Source organism: Mobula hypostoma, chromosome 4 (assembly GCF_963921235.1).
Source record: "Mobula hypostoma chromosome 4, sMobHyp1.1, whole genome shotgun sequence".
Classification (NCBI taxonomy): Eukaryota; Metazoa; Chordata; class Chondrichthyes; order Myliobatiformes; family Myliobatidae; genus Mobula; species Mobula hypostoma.
The window spans coordinates 194,011,040-194,027,425 of record NC_086100.1 but is presented as its reverse complement, the minus strand read 5'-3'; the positions used below and the strand labels follow the sequence as shown (position 1 = coordinate 194,027,425).

Sequence of the window (16,386 nt, the reverse complement as noted above, 5' to 3'; positions counted from 1 at the left end):
TCTGCTTACAGGAAAAAATGTAAATAAGGTGGAAACAGTACAGAATATATTTACAAAAATTTGCTGGGTCTGGAGGACTTGAATTATACAAAAAGATTGAATAGGTTAGGACTTTATTCCTTGGAACATAGAAGATTGACAGGAGATTTGACAGAGGTATACAAAATTATGAAGGGTATAGATTTGGGTAAATGCAAGCAGGCTTTTTCCACTAATGTTGGGAGGGACTACAACTAGAGATCATTGGTTAAGGGTGAAAGATGAAAAGTTTAAGGGGAACATGATGGGGAGCTTCTTTACTTAAGAGAGTGGTGAGAGTGTGGAGTGAACTGCCAGTGGAAATGGTGAATGCAGGTTTGCTTTCAACATTTAAGAGAAATTTGGATAGGTAAATGGATGTAAGAGATATGGAGAGCTATAGTTAGAATTCAGGTTGATGAGACTTGGCAGAATAATAGTTCAAAATGGACTAAATGGGGTGAAGAGCCTGCTTATGACTCTAAAATAACTTACCTACCCCCTCCCACCTGAAATGCACAGCCTCCTAACCCTATGAGAAATGCTAGGACCACCCTGCTTCACCAAAAGGAACCTGGCAAAGCTTCTGTCCATCCAGGAGCTATGCCACCTTAAATGCCAGTCACTGGGTTGGGTTCATTCTCACCCACCGAGACAAAATAAAAATCAAATTTGAAATTATTGGCAGGCAAGCTGAAAAGAAAAGAACCAGTCTCCTTAAACACTGGTGGTAAGCTGTTTATCAGAGTTTGCAGCAGCCCTGTGTGAGAGGTTTGCTGATAGCAACACATCCAAACTAATTGCTTTAAAATTAGTATCGACCCCAGTGCCTTCCAGCTGCTACAAATTCACCAGATTGAGTGATGAATCGAGACTCGGACAAGCCGTTCGATAGGAATTTTTCATTTTTACCCCCTTGGTGTATTGATTGAACATACTCTCTGCCTTCTGTGCTGTACAAAGCAAACTCTCCCTTCCCCATCCCTTTGCTGGCGTCAAGGTAACACTCCACAAGTGCTCTGTGCAGTAATTAAAATCGTTCCCGGCAAATCACAGTGCAGAGGGAAATGCCACCGGATGGTAGCGGAGAATAACACGGTGGAATGGACAGATGGAGAGGAGAGGAGAACCATACAGCTGGTTCTGAAAACTCAAGAGACTGCAGATTTCTACAGATTCTAACTGGTTGCATCACCGTGTGGCATGGAGGGCCCACTGCACAGGATGGGAAAAAAATGCAGAGAGTTTTAAACTCAGCCAGTTCCACCATGGTCACAAGCCTCCCCAGCATCTAAGACATCTTCAAAAAAAACCGATGCATCAAAAAGGCGGCATCCATCATTAAGGACTCCCATCTCCCAGGACAGCTCTGTTCTCATTGCTACCATCGTGGAGGCGGTACAGGAATCTGAAGACACAAACTCAATGTTTTAGGAACAGCTTCTTTCCCTCAATCATCAGATTTCTGAATGGACAAAGAACCCAAGAACACCGCCTCACAATATTTTTTGTCTTTGCACTACTTTATTTAATTATATACGTTTCTTATTATAATTGATAGTTTTTTTTAAATGTACTGCTTCCTAGAGACATTCAGCCCTTTGGCCCACTGAGTTCATGCTAACCATAAAGCTCCATTTACACTAGAACATGGAACGGCACAGTAAATATTGTAGGATTTAGTAGGAACCCAAGGGAGAAATTTTTCCACCCAGAGGGTGATTGGTACATGGAATGAACTGCCAGAAGTAGTGGTTGAGGCAGGAACGTTGAGAATATTTAAAACACTTGGACAGGTATATGGATGGGAAAGGCTGAGAGTGATTTGGGCCAAGTGTGAACAAAATGGCCCAAAAGGTTTAGATGGAAATTTTGGTCAGCATGGACCAGTTGAGCTCAAGGATTTGTGCAGTATGACGAAGTCTTTATAAACAACAAATATCAGACTGTGACTGATGCAATAAACCTAGAACAAGGATAAGTTGAGTGTGCTCAGTGTTTTCTCTTTGGAGTGATGGGGGAGGAGAAATGACTTGATAGAGATGTACATGATAAGGGGCATTAAAAAGAGTGCACAGCCAGAGACTTTATCCCAAGGTGGAATGGCTAATAACTTTAAGGTGTTTGGAGGAAAGTGCAGCTGAGATATAAGAAGTAATCTTTTTTTTGTTAGAGTGTGGTTAATGTGTGGTGCCAGTGGCAGACACATCAGGGAGATTTAAGACACTCTTAGATAGGCACATGAACGATAGAAAAATGGAGGGTTATATGGGAGGAAAGCGCTTGCTTGGTTTTGGAGTAGGTTAAAGGATCGTGGGTCACCTCCTTTTGTGGATCCAACATCAAAGGTCAAAGAGCCTGTATTGTGCTGCACTGTTCTACATTTTAAGAACGTAAGCACTGGAGGGCAATAGACAACCCCAAGACAGCTTTCCATAGATACCAAAACAAAATATTAAATGGCATTGCCACAATGCTGGAATGGAGAACACCAACTTAAGGCTGATTTATACTTCTGTGTCAAATGTACGCTGTAGGTACCGCGTACCCTACGCCATAGGGTGACATGCACCTCCCCAAAAATGTAACTCATGCGTCGCAGCGACGCAGACCGCAACAACTGTGATTGGTCCGCTTGGTAGCATCACATTTCCTCCTACGTATTTCCGGTTGCTTTTCTCCGCCATATCTGTACACTAATGCAAAATAGATGGTTGGAGACGATGAACCAAATCGTCAAATCTACCTGCTGACATCCGAAAATATTTGAAATGCATTTCCTCGTCCATGTCTCTCACGAAGAAACTCAACACAGTGGCATAGAAACCCCGCCGCCAACTAGCGTTTTGGCGGTGAATTGCAGAGTGACGCAGACACAACTATGCATGCGCGCTATGGCATAGGGCTACGCAAAAGTATAAATCAGGCCTACGGTGTAGCCCATACGCACAAGTATAAATCAGCCTTTACTGTCCCCTTGTCTTTTTTCTCAGATGTTGTGTACAAAGGTACCAACAAAGCAAGTCACTGAAGTAATTCTTGCTTGGGAAGCACTTTGAGATGTTAATGGTGGGTGGGGTGATGAGGCATTATGCAAATACAAGCCTTTTTATTCTGCCCCAGGCAGAGGAAGAGTCAGAGTTTCTAAACAGCATCAGATATCTACTTCCAAATTACACAGTTTGTCAGTCGCTCTTCAACACCGAATTCCACACTCAGAAACACAATTTATTTCCCGATTAGCCAGAAGGCAATTGGCCTCTGATTTAAGGTCTTTTCTTTAAAATTAGGTACAATATATGATTCACGCCAACTGTATACATTTTTAAACTGCAAAGGAATCCAACTGTCGCCCCCTGGCATTCAGTGGTATAACCATCACTGGTGGGTTGGCGAGGTGGAGATACGTCTCTACTAAAGATGTAAGGCGCTTTTTCCCTCCGCTAGCCTGCAGGTCACCCTTGGGCAAGGTGTAGCACCTGCTTAACCCCCAATCAGGGTCACGTGAAGCCACGGGAGCAGGTGGTGGATGGTCGTACGGGCAGCTGGTGCATCTGACAAGTCCTGGTTATGCGACCAACGCTAGGTAGTCAATCTCTGAAGAGGATTGATAATGGCTGGAATCACCCGTCTTATAAAGACACTGCCCAGAAGGCGGCAATGGCAAATCACTTCTGTAAAAAAATTTGCCAAGAACAATCATGGTCATACAGCCATGATCACCCACGTCGTACAACATAGCACATAATGATGATGACTACATCTGAATCCCCGACCATCAGCATCGTGGAGGTTACCATTGACCAGAACCTGAACTGGAGTAGCCCATACACACTATGTGGCTTCAAGAAAAGTTCAGAGGCTGTAAACCTTGTGGAATGTAACTCACCTCCCATCTCTCCAAAGCTGGACAACCATTTACAAGATTTAAGCTAGGAATGTGATGGAACACTCTCCACTTGTCTGGGTGAGTGCAGCTTTGGTAACACTCAAGAAGCTCGACACCATATCAGACAAGCAGCCCACTTAATAAGCACCTCACCCACAATCACTCACTCACTCACCCAGAATAATAGCAGCTTGTACAATCTACAGCATGCACTGCAGCAACTCACCAAGACTCCTTAGACAGCACCTTCCAAACCCATCATCTCTCCCAACTAGAAAGGCAAGGACAGCAAAAACATGGGGAACATCAGCCTCTGGAACTTGTCTTCCATGCCATACACTATCCTGATTTGGAAATATATCGCTGTTCGTTCACTGTTGCTAGGTCAAAATCCTGGAATAATGCACCCGCACCTCAAGGACTGCAGTTGTTCAATAAGCAAGATCATCACCACCTTCTCAAAGGCAAATGGGGATGGGCAACGAAAGACTGGCTCAGCCTATGAAGCCCATGTACCATGAATAAACAAATAAAAACATCTAATATTCATGTTCTTGGTGTCAGGGTCCAGTCACACAGGACATCTCTTTAAAGTGAGGTGCAAGATTCACTGAATTTGCATATATTTTCTTTAAATGGACCAATTTTCCCCTCTTCCCAAGTACAGTCCCTGGAGTCAAGGTCCAGTTACGAATATCTCAATAAAGCAATGTGTCATTTGAAGGCTCCGATTGACCTGCACATATTTTCATTAAATGCAAGTCAAACCCTAAACCAGGAGTTGCTAACAGGTTTCTCTGCAACAGGGTTTTAAAAACAAAGCACCTTGAGCCCATAGTAACGTTGTCGCATTTGGCTGTATTCATGTATGGCTGAATGACAAACTTGAATAGAATACGATTGAAAGCTTTCCAGTCAACATTATACCCAACTTCACAAAGCTCCCTCAGACAGAGTCATCATGTCTATAGACCCTTCAGCTCAACATGTCCCTGACAACCAAGAAGCTTTATGAGATAGCCTGCTCCAAACTTTTCATACAAAGTACAGGCTGTTCAGCCTATGATATTGTGCTGACTCTTTAACCTACTCCAAGATCAACCTAACCCTTCCCTTCCACATAACCCTTCATTTTTGTTTCATCCATATGCCTATTAAAGAGACTCGTACATTCCCTTATGTATCTGCCTCTACCACCAGCCCTGTTCCCCTCGCTTTCCAACAAAGAACTTCTATTTCCAACCTTCCTTGGCTTAGTTTGTGAGTACAAAGGTGTACTGATATTATTTCCAATTTCTCCTTGCTGCTGTTAACCATAGATGTGAACAGTACAGCACAGTATAGGCTTTTCGGCTCATGGTGCTAAGCCAACACTTTAACCTACACCAAGATCAATCTAATCCTTCCCTCACACATAGCCCTTCATTTTTCTATCATCCATTTGCCCATCTAGGAGTCTTTTAAATATTTCTTTTGACCCCATGAAACTGCCCAAATATCTTTTAAACATAATTGTACCCTCCTCTCCCAGTTCCGATCTCTCTAATGGAGCAAGCTTCCCATCAGCAAGACATTATTAGAACAGGAAGATGTCATTTCTTATGGATTCTGCTGGCCCTGACACAACAGGGATCTCCCTATAAATGAAAGAAGACATCAGCAGGTTTGATAAACACAAAATAATCTGCAGATGCTGGGGTCAAAGCAACACTCACAACACGCTGGAGGAACTCAGTAGGTCGGGCAGCATCCATGGAAAAGATCGGTCGACGTTTCCGGCCAAAACGTCGACCGATCTTTTCCACGGATGCTGCCCGACCTGCTGAGTTCCTCCAGCGTGTTGTGAGAGCAGGTTTGATGGACCGCTTAGTCAGGTGAACCAATTCTGATTATTCTCCACTGCTGCCTTGTATTAGTGCTGGTTCTGAGCTAATGAGCAGGCAGCTATTAGCAGCAAATGCTGTGCAAGAGCTCACCCATGCCTCTCCAAACAGAGCGAAACTTGTTCATCGTATCGGTAGTAGTGGGCTTTGGAGTGATCGAAGGTGGTGTACGGAGAACTGGCCAAGTCCGGTGACACTGCTGAGGAGAGAGAGGGACACATAGATTGCAAAATGTTCACAACTACTGAACAATCAAAATGCACACACTCTCTTCTGCATTATCCTGCATGTCAAAGTGAACTGGTCTGCTTAAAATTTACATGAGCTCATTGTGTGGTGGCAATGAAAATCACTCTGCCTCACTTTATTTATGCAGCAAATCAAGTTCAATATTGAGTTGTTTTACTTAAAAATGTAGGAATTTCGTGAAATGGTCAGATCAGGTTAATGTCTGAGCGAGACAGGCCAGCTTGGACACAACATGAGGCCACTTTCTGCTCCCTCCTGGGTTCTGGCTCACCTACTGCCTGTTTCTGGACACTTCTGGTGTGAGATTTAAAATAAATGTGGACATTTAATCTTCATCCATCAGTATCAAGATATATCGGGTCATCCAGTCGTATAGCGCAGAAAAGGGCCTATCAGCCCACTAAGTCCATGCCAACGCTGTTGCCCATCTACACTAATTTGCCCCCTATAGGATGGCACCCTCCTATGCCTTACCTATTGACTAAAGCAGCTGTATCTGATCCCATCCCCTCAACTGGCAGCATATTCCAGATACCAGACACTCTGTGTTAAAAACAATGTCTGTCTATGTTGTGGCTCAGACCTAGTTGTTGTTTAGATTCATAGCATGGGGCGGTTAAGCATTGTGGACAGTGATGAGGGGAAGTTAAAGGGCACGGGCAGTAAACAAAGAGTCACGGGCACAATGTGTTCAGTGTCCAGGTCAGAGCGCTCCGCAGTCAAAGATCAGTGAAGGTGGGAATGGCAGGTGATGAGGAGACAAGCAATCCCCAGGTTGGCAAGTCCCGGGTCAGAGGTTGTATGGGGAGGAGTCAGGGGGCCAGTCACTCCCCAAATCACCAGGGTCAGAGGTCCATGCGATGTGGAAGTTGAGATCTGAGGGTTAAACTCGTTATTGGCGAGTCCTGGGATTGAGCCCAGCGGTAGCTTGTCCTAGGGTAGGATGCCTGACTGGGGTTTGAGTGGGTGGTTGGGTGAGACAGAGACTTATTTTGAGATCTTTTGCTTTGTGCTGTTGTTGTGCTGAACATTGTGGGTCTGGTATGTTGGTGCCAGAATGTGCAGCGAATCTTGCGGGCTGCCTCCAGCACATCCTTAGGTTGTGTTGGTTGTTAACACAAATGACATTTCACTGTTTGTTTCAATGTACGTGATAAATAAATCTGAATTTGATTGACATTTTAAAACTCCTTCCTCTCATCTGAAACCTATTCCTTTGTTTTGATACCCAATGATAAGAAAAAAAAATTTTCACACCTATGCTGCCTTATGCAATCGAGACACACAGCAAACAGCCCCTTCCCCAACTAATCACTCCAAAATTCCACATAAACCACACTACCACCACTCCTCTCAACTTCCTGGGGTCTCCAGGAATTGAAGATTAAAACTCAGGACTCTGCTATATTTAATTCACTGTGAACTGTCAGGGTGAGGTGCTGGATATTAAAGAACTTGAGTGTTACAGGTGGTATAGCAGTTAAAATGGGAGATGGTATGGGAAAACCTTTAGCATCTCCCATTCTATCTGCCTAACCACCTGCAGGAACACGCTCACATTCAGTGATAAGGAAATCACGCACAAAGACTTGCGATTAACTGCCTAGCCTTACATTTCCCAGTGCAACCTCCCCCAATCTTCCTCCAGCTCTGAACTGCAATTAAATGAGGCCAGCCTAAAGAGGGCAACCGTCCCCTCAGACTGCAAGTCTCTTGCAATTTTATTTTCAAAACAGCAAGATGAATGAATTCCCTTCCTCTCAGTCCTCCTGTGGGCCTTACTTCAATATTAAAAAATCTGGTATTATTGCCTCAGTGCTGAACATTTCTCATTGGATCACCATGCCAGTAGACAGTCAGTCTGCATGTTATCTCCCTCTTTCTACTGTTCATCCTCAAAAGGTACTAACCCCTGCTCAGTTACACAGAAGTATGCCTCTGTACAGTACTCTGCAAATGTCTTAGGTTCATATACATAGGTAGGGTGCCTATGACTTTTGCACATTACTGTTGTAATGTTATGTATTGTACTGTACTGCTGCTGCATAAAAATTTCATGACCTATGTGAGGGATGATAAACCTGATTCTGATATGGGTCTCTATTGCAGACTGAGAGTGGGAAGGGGGCAGGGAGAGGGGAATCATGGTTGGGAAAAGGGGGAGGGAGCAGGAAGCACCAGAGAGACATTCAATAATGATCAATAAAACAATTACCTGAAATCAAGTAATCTTGCCTGGTGTCTCTGGTTTGGGAGTGTCTACACTCGCACCACCCCGGCCCCCCCCCCCCCGGGCACCTGTTCCACACCCTCCTGTAGTGCTCTACCCGCGCTAACCCCCACCCCCTGGCACTCCTTCTCTGGCACCTGTTCCACAACCTCCTGTGGCAATCTACCCGCGCCACCCCCCACCCCCTGGCACTCCTCCTCTGGCACCTGTTCCACACCCTCCTGTGGCGCTCCACCCTCACAATTCCCAACATCCTATGCTCCCAACAGATTTACAAACTCGCTCTTCCGCTCCATGTTGACAAATACAGTACTGTGCAAAGGTCATAGGCATCATAGCACCATAATAAATAAATATATACTCAGACATTTAAATATGCCTCAGATATTTGCACAGTACTGTATCTGGACAGCCAGACTTCCCCTCCCTCCCAAGGTGGAAATGGCTAATACCAGGGAGCATAACAATTCAAAGTTTAAAGTAAATTTATCAAAGCACATATATACTACCCTCAGATTCATTTTCTTGCAGACATTCTCAGTAAAACAAGGCAATACAATAGAGTTAACGAAAAGCCACACATAAAGACTGACAATGTGCAAAAGACAAACTGTACAAACACATAAAAAAGAAACAAAAATAATAATAATAGTAAAGGCATCTATTAGTCTTGCGAGACCATGGATCTGTGCCTGGAAAGCCTTCACTCTCCAGGGCACAGGCCTGGGCAAGGTTGTATGGAAGAACAGCAGTTGCCCATGCTGCAAGTCTCCCCTCTCCACGACACCAATGTTGTCCAAGGGAAGGGCGTTAGGACCCATAAATTACTGGCTTGGCACCAGTGTCGTCGCAGAGCAATGTGTGATTAAGTGCCTTGCTCAAGGACACAACATGTTGCCTCGGCTGGGGCTCGAACTCACGACCTTCAGATCACTAGTCCAATGCCTTAACCACTTGGCCACGTGCCCACACAGTAATAATAATAAATAGTAAATAAATACAACTGAGAATGAGTTGTAGAGTCCTCAAAAGTGAGTCCATGGGTTGTGGAATCAGTTCAGAGTTGTGGTGAGTGACGTTATCCACATTGGTTCAGGACAAATGACATAACTCCAGCTGACACACAGAGACAGACAGACAGACAGACACACACACACACACACACACACACACACACACACACACACACACAGACTCTACCTTCATTAACTGGTTGTATGACCCTGTCCAACCCTCGGGACTGATAAAATTCTCGAATTCGCTTCTCTTCACCTGCAGAAGGAAATACATTTCACACAGTTTAAGCAGTGATATGGAATAAAAGGGAAGGGAAGAGGGTGGGGAGGACTGGGAATAATAGGGGCCATTAATTGTGCTTTATATCTGGCATAAATAAGACATGGTCTGCAAGTGACCAGGGAAACAAAATCTAGCCCAACGGAATCCTATTTCCTTACAGATGGAAGCAGACACGACTGGCATTGCCTTGTGACATACCCATCCACAGATTATGGTTAAGAGCAAGGAAGCAAGGGAAATTTAAATCAAATTACATCCATAATATAGGAAAACAGAGGCTCTGCAAATCAGTATGAGTGGCAATTGTTAGAATTGCTTATTCACAGCTGCAATGACACCGGTACAATCCCAACATCAGAAATTCTCTGTGAGGAGTTTGCACTTTCTCCCTGTAACTGCAGAACTCCCCCCGACCCCCTATGCTCTGCTTTCTTCCCACATCCCAGAGACATACCAGTTGGTAGGTTAACTTGATACTCTAAGTTACTCCAAGTGTGAGGAGAATTGGAAGCATTTGATGGGTACAGGAGAGAGAATAGCTTACAGGTGAGGAGGGGAATGGGACTCAGCAGAGAACAGTACAACACAGGAGCAGACCCATTGGCCCACAATGTCTGTGTCGACCAAGATACCAGCTTAAGCTGCACACCTGCCTACATTATCATCATGTGCAACGCTTTATGATGTGGATGATCATGGTCTTTCCATGACCATGATTGTGTTTGGCAATTTTTTCTACAGACGTGGTTTGTCATTGCCCTCTTCTGGACAGAGTCTTTATAAGATGGGTGACCCCAGGTATTATCAATACTCTTCAGAGATTGCCTACCGTCAGTGGTTGCATAAACAGAACTTGTGATATGCACCAGCTGCTCATACGACAGTTCACCATATGCTCCCATGGCTTCACGTGACCCTGACCCTGATCGGGGGTGGGGTGGGGGGGAAGCAGGTACTATACCTTGCCCAAAGGTAACCTGCAGGCTAGCTGCGAGAAGGAGCACCTTACAACTCCTTTGGTAGAGACACATCTCTACGTCACCCAACAATGACCTCAAATCTTTAAACTTTCCTACAACCTTGCACCTTACTGTCTACCTGCACAAGATATTCTGCAGATGGTGGAGTTCCAGAGTAGTATACTCAGCATGGTGGAGGACCTCAGCAGGTCTAGCAGCATCTATGGAGAAGAATAAACAGTCAACGGATTGGGCTGAGACCCTTCATCAGCACTGGAAAGGAAGGGGTATGCTGCCTGAGGATCTGCTGTGTGTTACTCTGTCTATCAGCACTACACTTTCTCTGCACTGTAATACTTTATTCGGCTTTCTGTCACTGGTTTACCTTGTATACCTCAATGCATTGTTGTGCTGAATTCATCTGTATTGGCAGTACACAAGACAAGTTTCTCCACTTGTAAGGCCCTGGCTATGGGGGTGAGGTATTTTTATTTCAGCAGTTTTCTGCAAAAGGAGAGTGTCCTGTTAGTCAGTGTTTTGGCTTCAGCTAAAGATAAGGAGCCATTTTGTTCAGCTTAGGAATGTTGTATCAGCCACTCAGGATTGTACTGGTACGTGTTGTAACTTTCTGCCCAGTGGGATGCGATGGAAGATTCGAGATAGATGGGCGGGATTAGATTTCTGAAGGACAGTAGTCTAGTTTAGGGTTTTTTTGGTAGGAGCTGTGGAGTGGGGCACAAGGAAAGATGCCCGCAGAATGCTGTTCGAGGGAGAAACCCCATTGTAAAAGTACCTTGTGCTGATGAGTCGTTCCAAGGAGGAAGTGCCAATACTCCTGAGTTAGCCAGTTTGCCCAAGATGGTCTTCGAGGGAAGTTTGAACTATGACTGGTGTCTTTCACACAGAATGTGGGTTCAGCGCATAATTAAAGTGATACTAGTATAACTGAATTGGGCCCTTTTCTTCTTTTTTTTTCTATTAGCTGTTTGTTAAAGTTGATATATTGGTAAATATATTTCCTTTTGCAATTTTATGCTGATCTGTTATTTTTCTGGTGAATGATAACTCTGCATGGGGCAATATTTACACAGCATTCATTACAATCAATGTTCTTCCCTGGGACATTCCAACTTTGCTCTCTGGTTGAACCCCAAATCATACCGACCATAGACATACATTGCTCATGAAAGGTGGCCTTCTGCGTCGTCAGTCACATGGCTATTAGCAGTTCGCTAATGAGACAAATTTGTATACGAGTCCCAATGAGAGGGTTGCACACTTTACCTCAGTACGTGACGAAAATAAACCAATTTGTCCCCATGTAATGTAAATGTCTCTCTAGTGTTTGACACTTCCACTCTGGGGAAAGACTGACTATCTTATCTATCCAGTCCTTGCCACATGAACAGAGCATCGTTTAACCTCATTCTGCTTTTATAACCCAGGCGCACTCGCTCTTTACTGGCTTACCATTGACCTCTGATCCCAATCAGCATGGTTACTGCACAGACAGCGGCCATTTATCCGGTACTGGCTCAGTGTACAAGAATCCAAAATATTTCCATTCCCTTCCCTGTAGCTCGGCAGATTCCTCCTTTATTTACCTAAGCAACCCTACATTTATCTTAAAATGCTGGAGGAACTCAGGTCAGATAGCATCTAAGAAAATGAATAAACAGTCCTGAAGAAAGGTCTCAACCCAAAATGTTAACTGTTTATTCATTTCCATAAATGCTGTCTGACCTTCTGAGTTCTTCAAGCATTTTGTGTGTGTTGCTTTGGATTTCTGGCATTTGCATACTTTTCCCGTGTTTACGATTTCCTGCATTGGCCTCACCAAGACGGTTTGTACATAGAGGTGAGAGGGCAGGGTGAGGCAGGGTATGAGTGGATCCACCTCAGTCTGGCTCCATCTGCCCGTCATCTTTCACCTGCTGGCCTGTCTCATCCTCCATCTCTCCCTTAAGAGGCTGTCTACTCTCTCAATTCTGATGCAGGGTTTTGACCCAAACATTATCAGTTTTTCCCTCCTTTCCCCACAGATGCTGCTCAAGTTGCTGGAGTTGGTCCAAAAGATTGTTTGGTGCTCCAGATTCCAGCACCTGCAGTCTGATGTTTCCTGTATCACGGCTCAATCATCTGATCACCAATTACCTTTCAGGGACTTGCAAACTCATGATCTCCACCTTGCCACAAACAGTAACACCTCGGTAGCGTAGTGGTTAGCGCGATGCTATTACAGCTCAGGGCATTGGCGTTCAGAATTCAATCCCAATGTCCTCTGTAGGGAGTCTGTACGTCCTCTCCATGGAATACATCGGTTTTCCCCAGGTGCTCTGGTTTCCTCCCACAGTCCAAAGATGTAGCAGTTAGCGGGCTAACTGGTCACTGTAAACTGTCCCGTGATTAGGTTAGGGTTAAACGGAGTTGTTAGAATTTGCTCTGGTGATGCTGCTTGAAGGGTGGAAGGGCCTAACTCAGTGCCATATCACTAAATAAATAAACAAACATCTCCTTTATTCTTCTCACTCACTTCCATATTTAAAGTTCCTATTTCAGATCCCATTAACTGCTGTCTTCCAACTTCAGCCTTCCCCCTTATTCTGCCCCTTGTCCCCTTCCTCAGTTGGCTCCACCTATAGGTGGCCAGTCCCCTCCTCACTCATTCCTCTCACCCCTGCTTGATCAGTGAATTACCCACTGACCCATCTCATTACCCCCACCACCTCTTCATACAGGCAGCCTACTCTATCAGTCCTGATGCAGGATCTTGACCCCAAAAGATTGCTGCTCAACCTCCTGCGTATCTCCAACAGATTGTCTGCTGCTCGAGATTCCAGTGCCTTGTCGTGCGTCCTGTATGAAATTGGGTTTGTTTCAATGGGATCATGATTCAATTTCCTTTCATCTGACCAATCCTTGACCAGACATTGTGTTTGTTCTCCACATCTATTCCCAGTTCCGAGAACAGATCAAGGTTTCTTCTGTCTCCTAACTCCAGTTCCATCACCCCCTCATGGTTCCACCCATAGGTAGCCATCCCTGACTTACCCCTTCCTCTCAACTTTTTATACCTGCTATTGCCTCTCGATGCAAGGTCTTGATTGGAAACACTGAATACATGTTTGCCTTTTGAGTTCTTCTCGCAGCTTTCTGTTTTGTCTCAAGGTTCAAACATCTGCAGTTCTGTCTCATTTCTTCTCTCTCTCTCTTCTTCCCCCCCGCCCGCCATCCCACAGATTCAGCCTGACCTGTTGCTCCAGATTTCAGCATTTGCAGTCTGGTGTCTCCATCTATTGTACAGAGGAACCTAGTCTGCAGTTCACTGAACGTAGCCACACAGGAAGAGAGGGTGATAATGGCAGCATTTCGCACACTTGCACTCAGTGCCCCGTAAAAGTCCAGAAGTCACATTGCAGCTACTAAAATCTTTGGTTAGGCTGCATTTGGAAGTATTGCGTGCACGGTGTTAGCACAACACTTTACAGTACCAGTGACCCAAGCTCATTTCCCACTGTTGTCTGTAAGGAGTTTCCAAGGAGGAAGGTTTTCAAAGCTTACAGAGGTATTTAGACCAGCTGGAAAAATGGGCTGAAAAATGGCAGACGGAGTTTAATTCAGACAAGTGTGAGATATTGCACTTTGGAAGGACAAACCAAGGTAGAACATACAAGGTAAATGGTAGGGCACTGAGGAGTGCAGTAGAACAGAGGGATCTGGGAATACAGAGACAAAATTCCCTAAAAGGTAGATAGGGTCGTAAAGACAGCTTTTGGGACATTGGCCTTTATAAATCAAAGTATTGAGTATAAGAGTTGGAATGTTATGGTGAGGTTGTATAAGGCATTGATGGGGCCGAATTTGGAGTATTGTGTGCAGTTTTGATCACCAAATTACAGGAAGGATATTAATAAGGCTAAAAGAGTGCAGAGAAGGTTTACAAGGATGTTGCCGGGACTTGAGAAGCTGAGTTACAGAGAAAGGTTGAATAGGTTAGGACTTTATTCCCTGGAGCATAGAAGATTGTGGGAAATGGAGGGACATGCAGCACGTGCAGAGAGGGAGATTTAGTTGGCACAACATCGTGTTCCTTCAAGATTTTTCTATGTTCTAGGTTTTCTACCACACAGACACTGCCTAATCTGACAACGTCAAACAGCTCAGCATGGTAGAACAGTGGTTAGCACAACAGCTTACAGTGCAGGCGACCCAGGTTCAATTCCTGTCGCTGCCTGTAAGGAATTTGTATGTTCTAATGTCCAGGTGGGGTTTTCCCCCGGGTGCTCTGGTTTCCTACCACAGTGCAAAAATGTACCAGTAAGTAGGTTAATTTGTCATTGTAAATTGTCTTGTGATTAAGTTAGGATTAAGACCATAAGACAAAGGAGCAGAAATCAGCCATTCGGCCCATTGAGTCTGCTCCGCCATTTTATCTTGAGCTGATCCACTCTCCCATTTAGTCCCACTCCCCCGCCTTCTCACCATAACCTTTGATGCCCTGGCTACTCAGATACCTATCAATCTCTGCCTTAAATACACCCAATGACTTGGCTTCCACTGCCGCCCGTGGCAACAAATTCCATAGATTCACCACCCTCTGGCTAAAAAAATTAGGGGATTGCTGGACAGTGTGGCTTGAATGGCTAGAAGAGACTATTCTGTGCTGTATCTCAATAAGTTACTAAATAAATTTTATTTTAGATTCCCAGCACCTGCAGTTTTCTGCTTTATGGTTGTACAGGCCTGGATTGCCAATTCTCTCCTCATTAAGACTGGCTCTGGTCTGGTGAACCTTTGCTGTACCTCCCGTGTTGCGAGTGCACATAGCACATCAGTTCCTCCAAATGATGAGTTAATGTGCGGTGAGCATACTTACTCTCCTGCAAACCTGGGACTAGCTTGTAGACGATATCTTGCATCACTCGATCGAGCTTCAGGTTGAGGAGGGGCTGGGTCTCGTGGATTTTGATGTTGCACATTGGACAGTATTTGCTGGTCTGCAGGTACTTCACAATGCAACTCTTGCAAACTGGAAAGGAAGGGGGCATTTTGAGTTGTGTAGGTCTCAGCAAGCAAACTTCTCAAAGGACTCAGCACTGAAGTTGGCAAACGGATCGAGGCTACACCAACTCTTGGAGGTAACATCAAAACAACCCCTTGCCCAATAGGTCCATGCTGACCAAGAGCTAGTCCCACTTACCTGTGTTTGGCTCATATCTTTCTAAATCCTTCCTACCATGTACCTTTTAAAAGCTGCCTGGTTGTTCTGGTTTATTGTGTTTCTTGGTTCTACTGTGAATAACTGTAAATAAAATGAATCTCAGGGTAGTATATGGTGACATATACACACACTCTGATAATATATTTACTTTTAACTTTGCCTTAACTACATCCTCTGGTAGCACATTCCATATACTGACCACCCTCTGGGTAAAAACATTGTCCCTTACTCTCCTATTAAAAATCTCCCCTCTCATCTTTAACTGTTCCCTATGGTCATTGATTCCTCTTTGAAAACAATCTCTGATATCAAACATTAACCCAGTGTCTCTTTCCTCAGATGCTGCCTGTCTTGCTGAGTGTTTCTAATACTCTTGTCTTCACTTTGCATTTCCAGCTTTCATCAGACAACGACTGCAGAGATTGGGATGTTATGCTGCAGTTGTACAAGATGTTAATGAGGCTACACCTGGAATACTGCGTTCAGTTGTGGTTGCTATTTTACAGGAAATGTACCGTTAAACTAGAAAGAGAAGGAAAGATATACGGTAATGCTGCCTGGATTTGAGAGACTGGATTATAGGGAGAGGTAGAGCAGACTAGGACTTTATGTCTGAGAAGGTGCATGCGAAATTCTAC

General features: G+C 44.5%; 1 protein-coding gene across 1 annotated transcript in view; it reads right to left on the bottom strand.

Moving 5' to 3' along the window:
* The window catches only part of pcgf1 (polycomb group ring finger 1), a 57,503-nt gene that overhangs the window by 13,557 nt on the left and 27,560 nt on the right, over positions 1 to 16,386 (bottom strand). The window contains exons 3-5 of the mRNA XM_063047151.1: positions 15,404 to 15,556; positions 9,470 to 9,541; positions 5,884 to 5,989 (exon numbers count right to left, since the gene is read on the bottom strand). Coding sequence (XP_062903221.1) covers positions 5,884 to 5,989; positions 9,470 to 9,541; positions 15,404 to 15,556 — 331 coding nt within the window. The remainder of the gene's footprint in view (positions 1 to 5,883; positions 5,990 to 9,469; positions 9,542 to 15,403; positions 15,557 to 16,386) is intronic.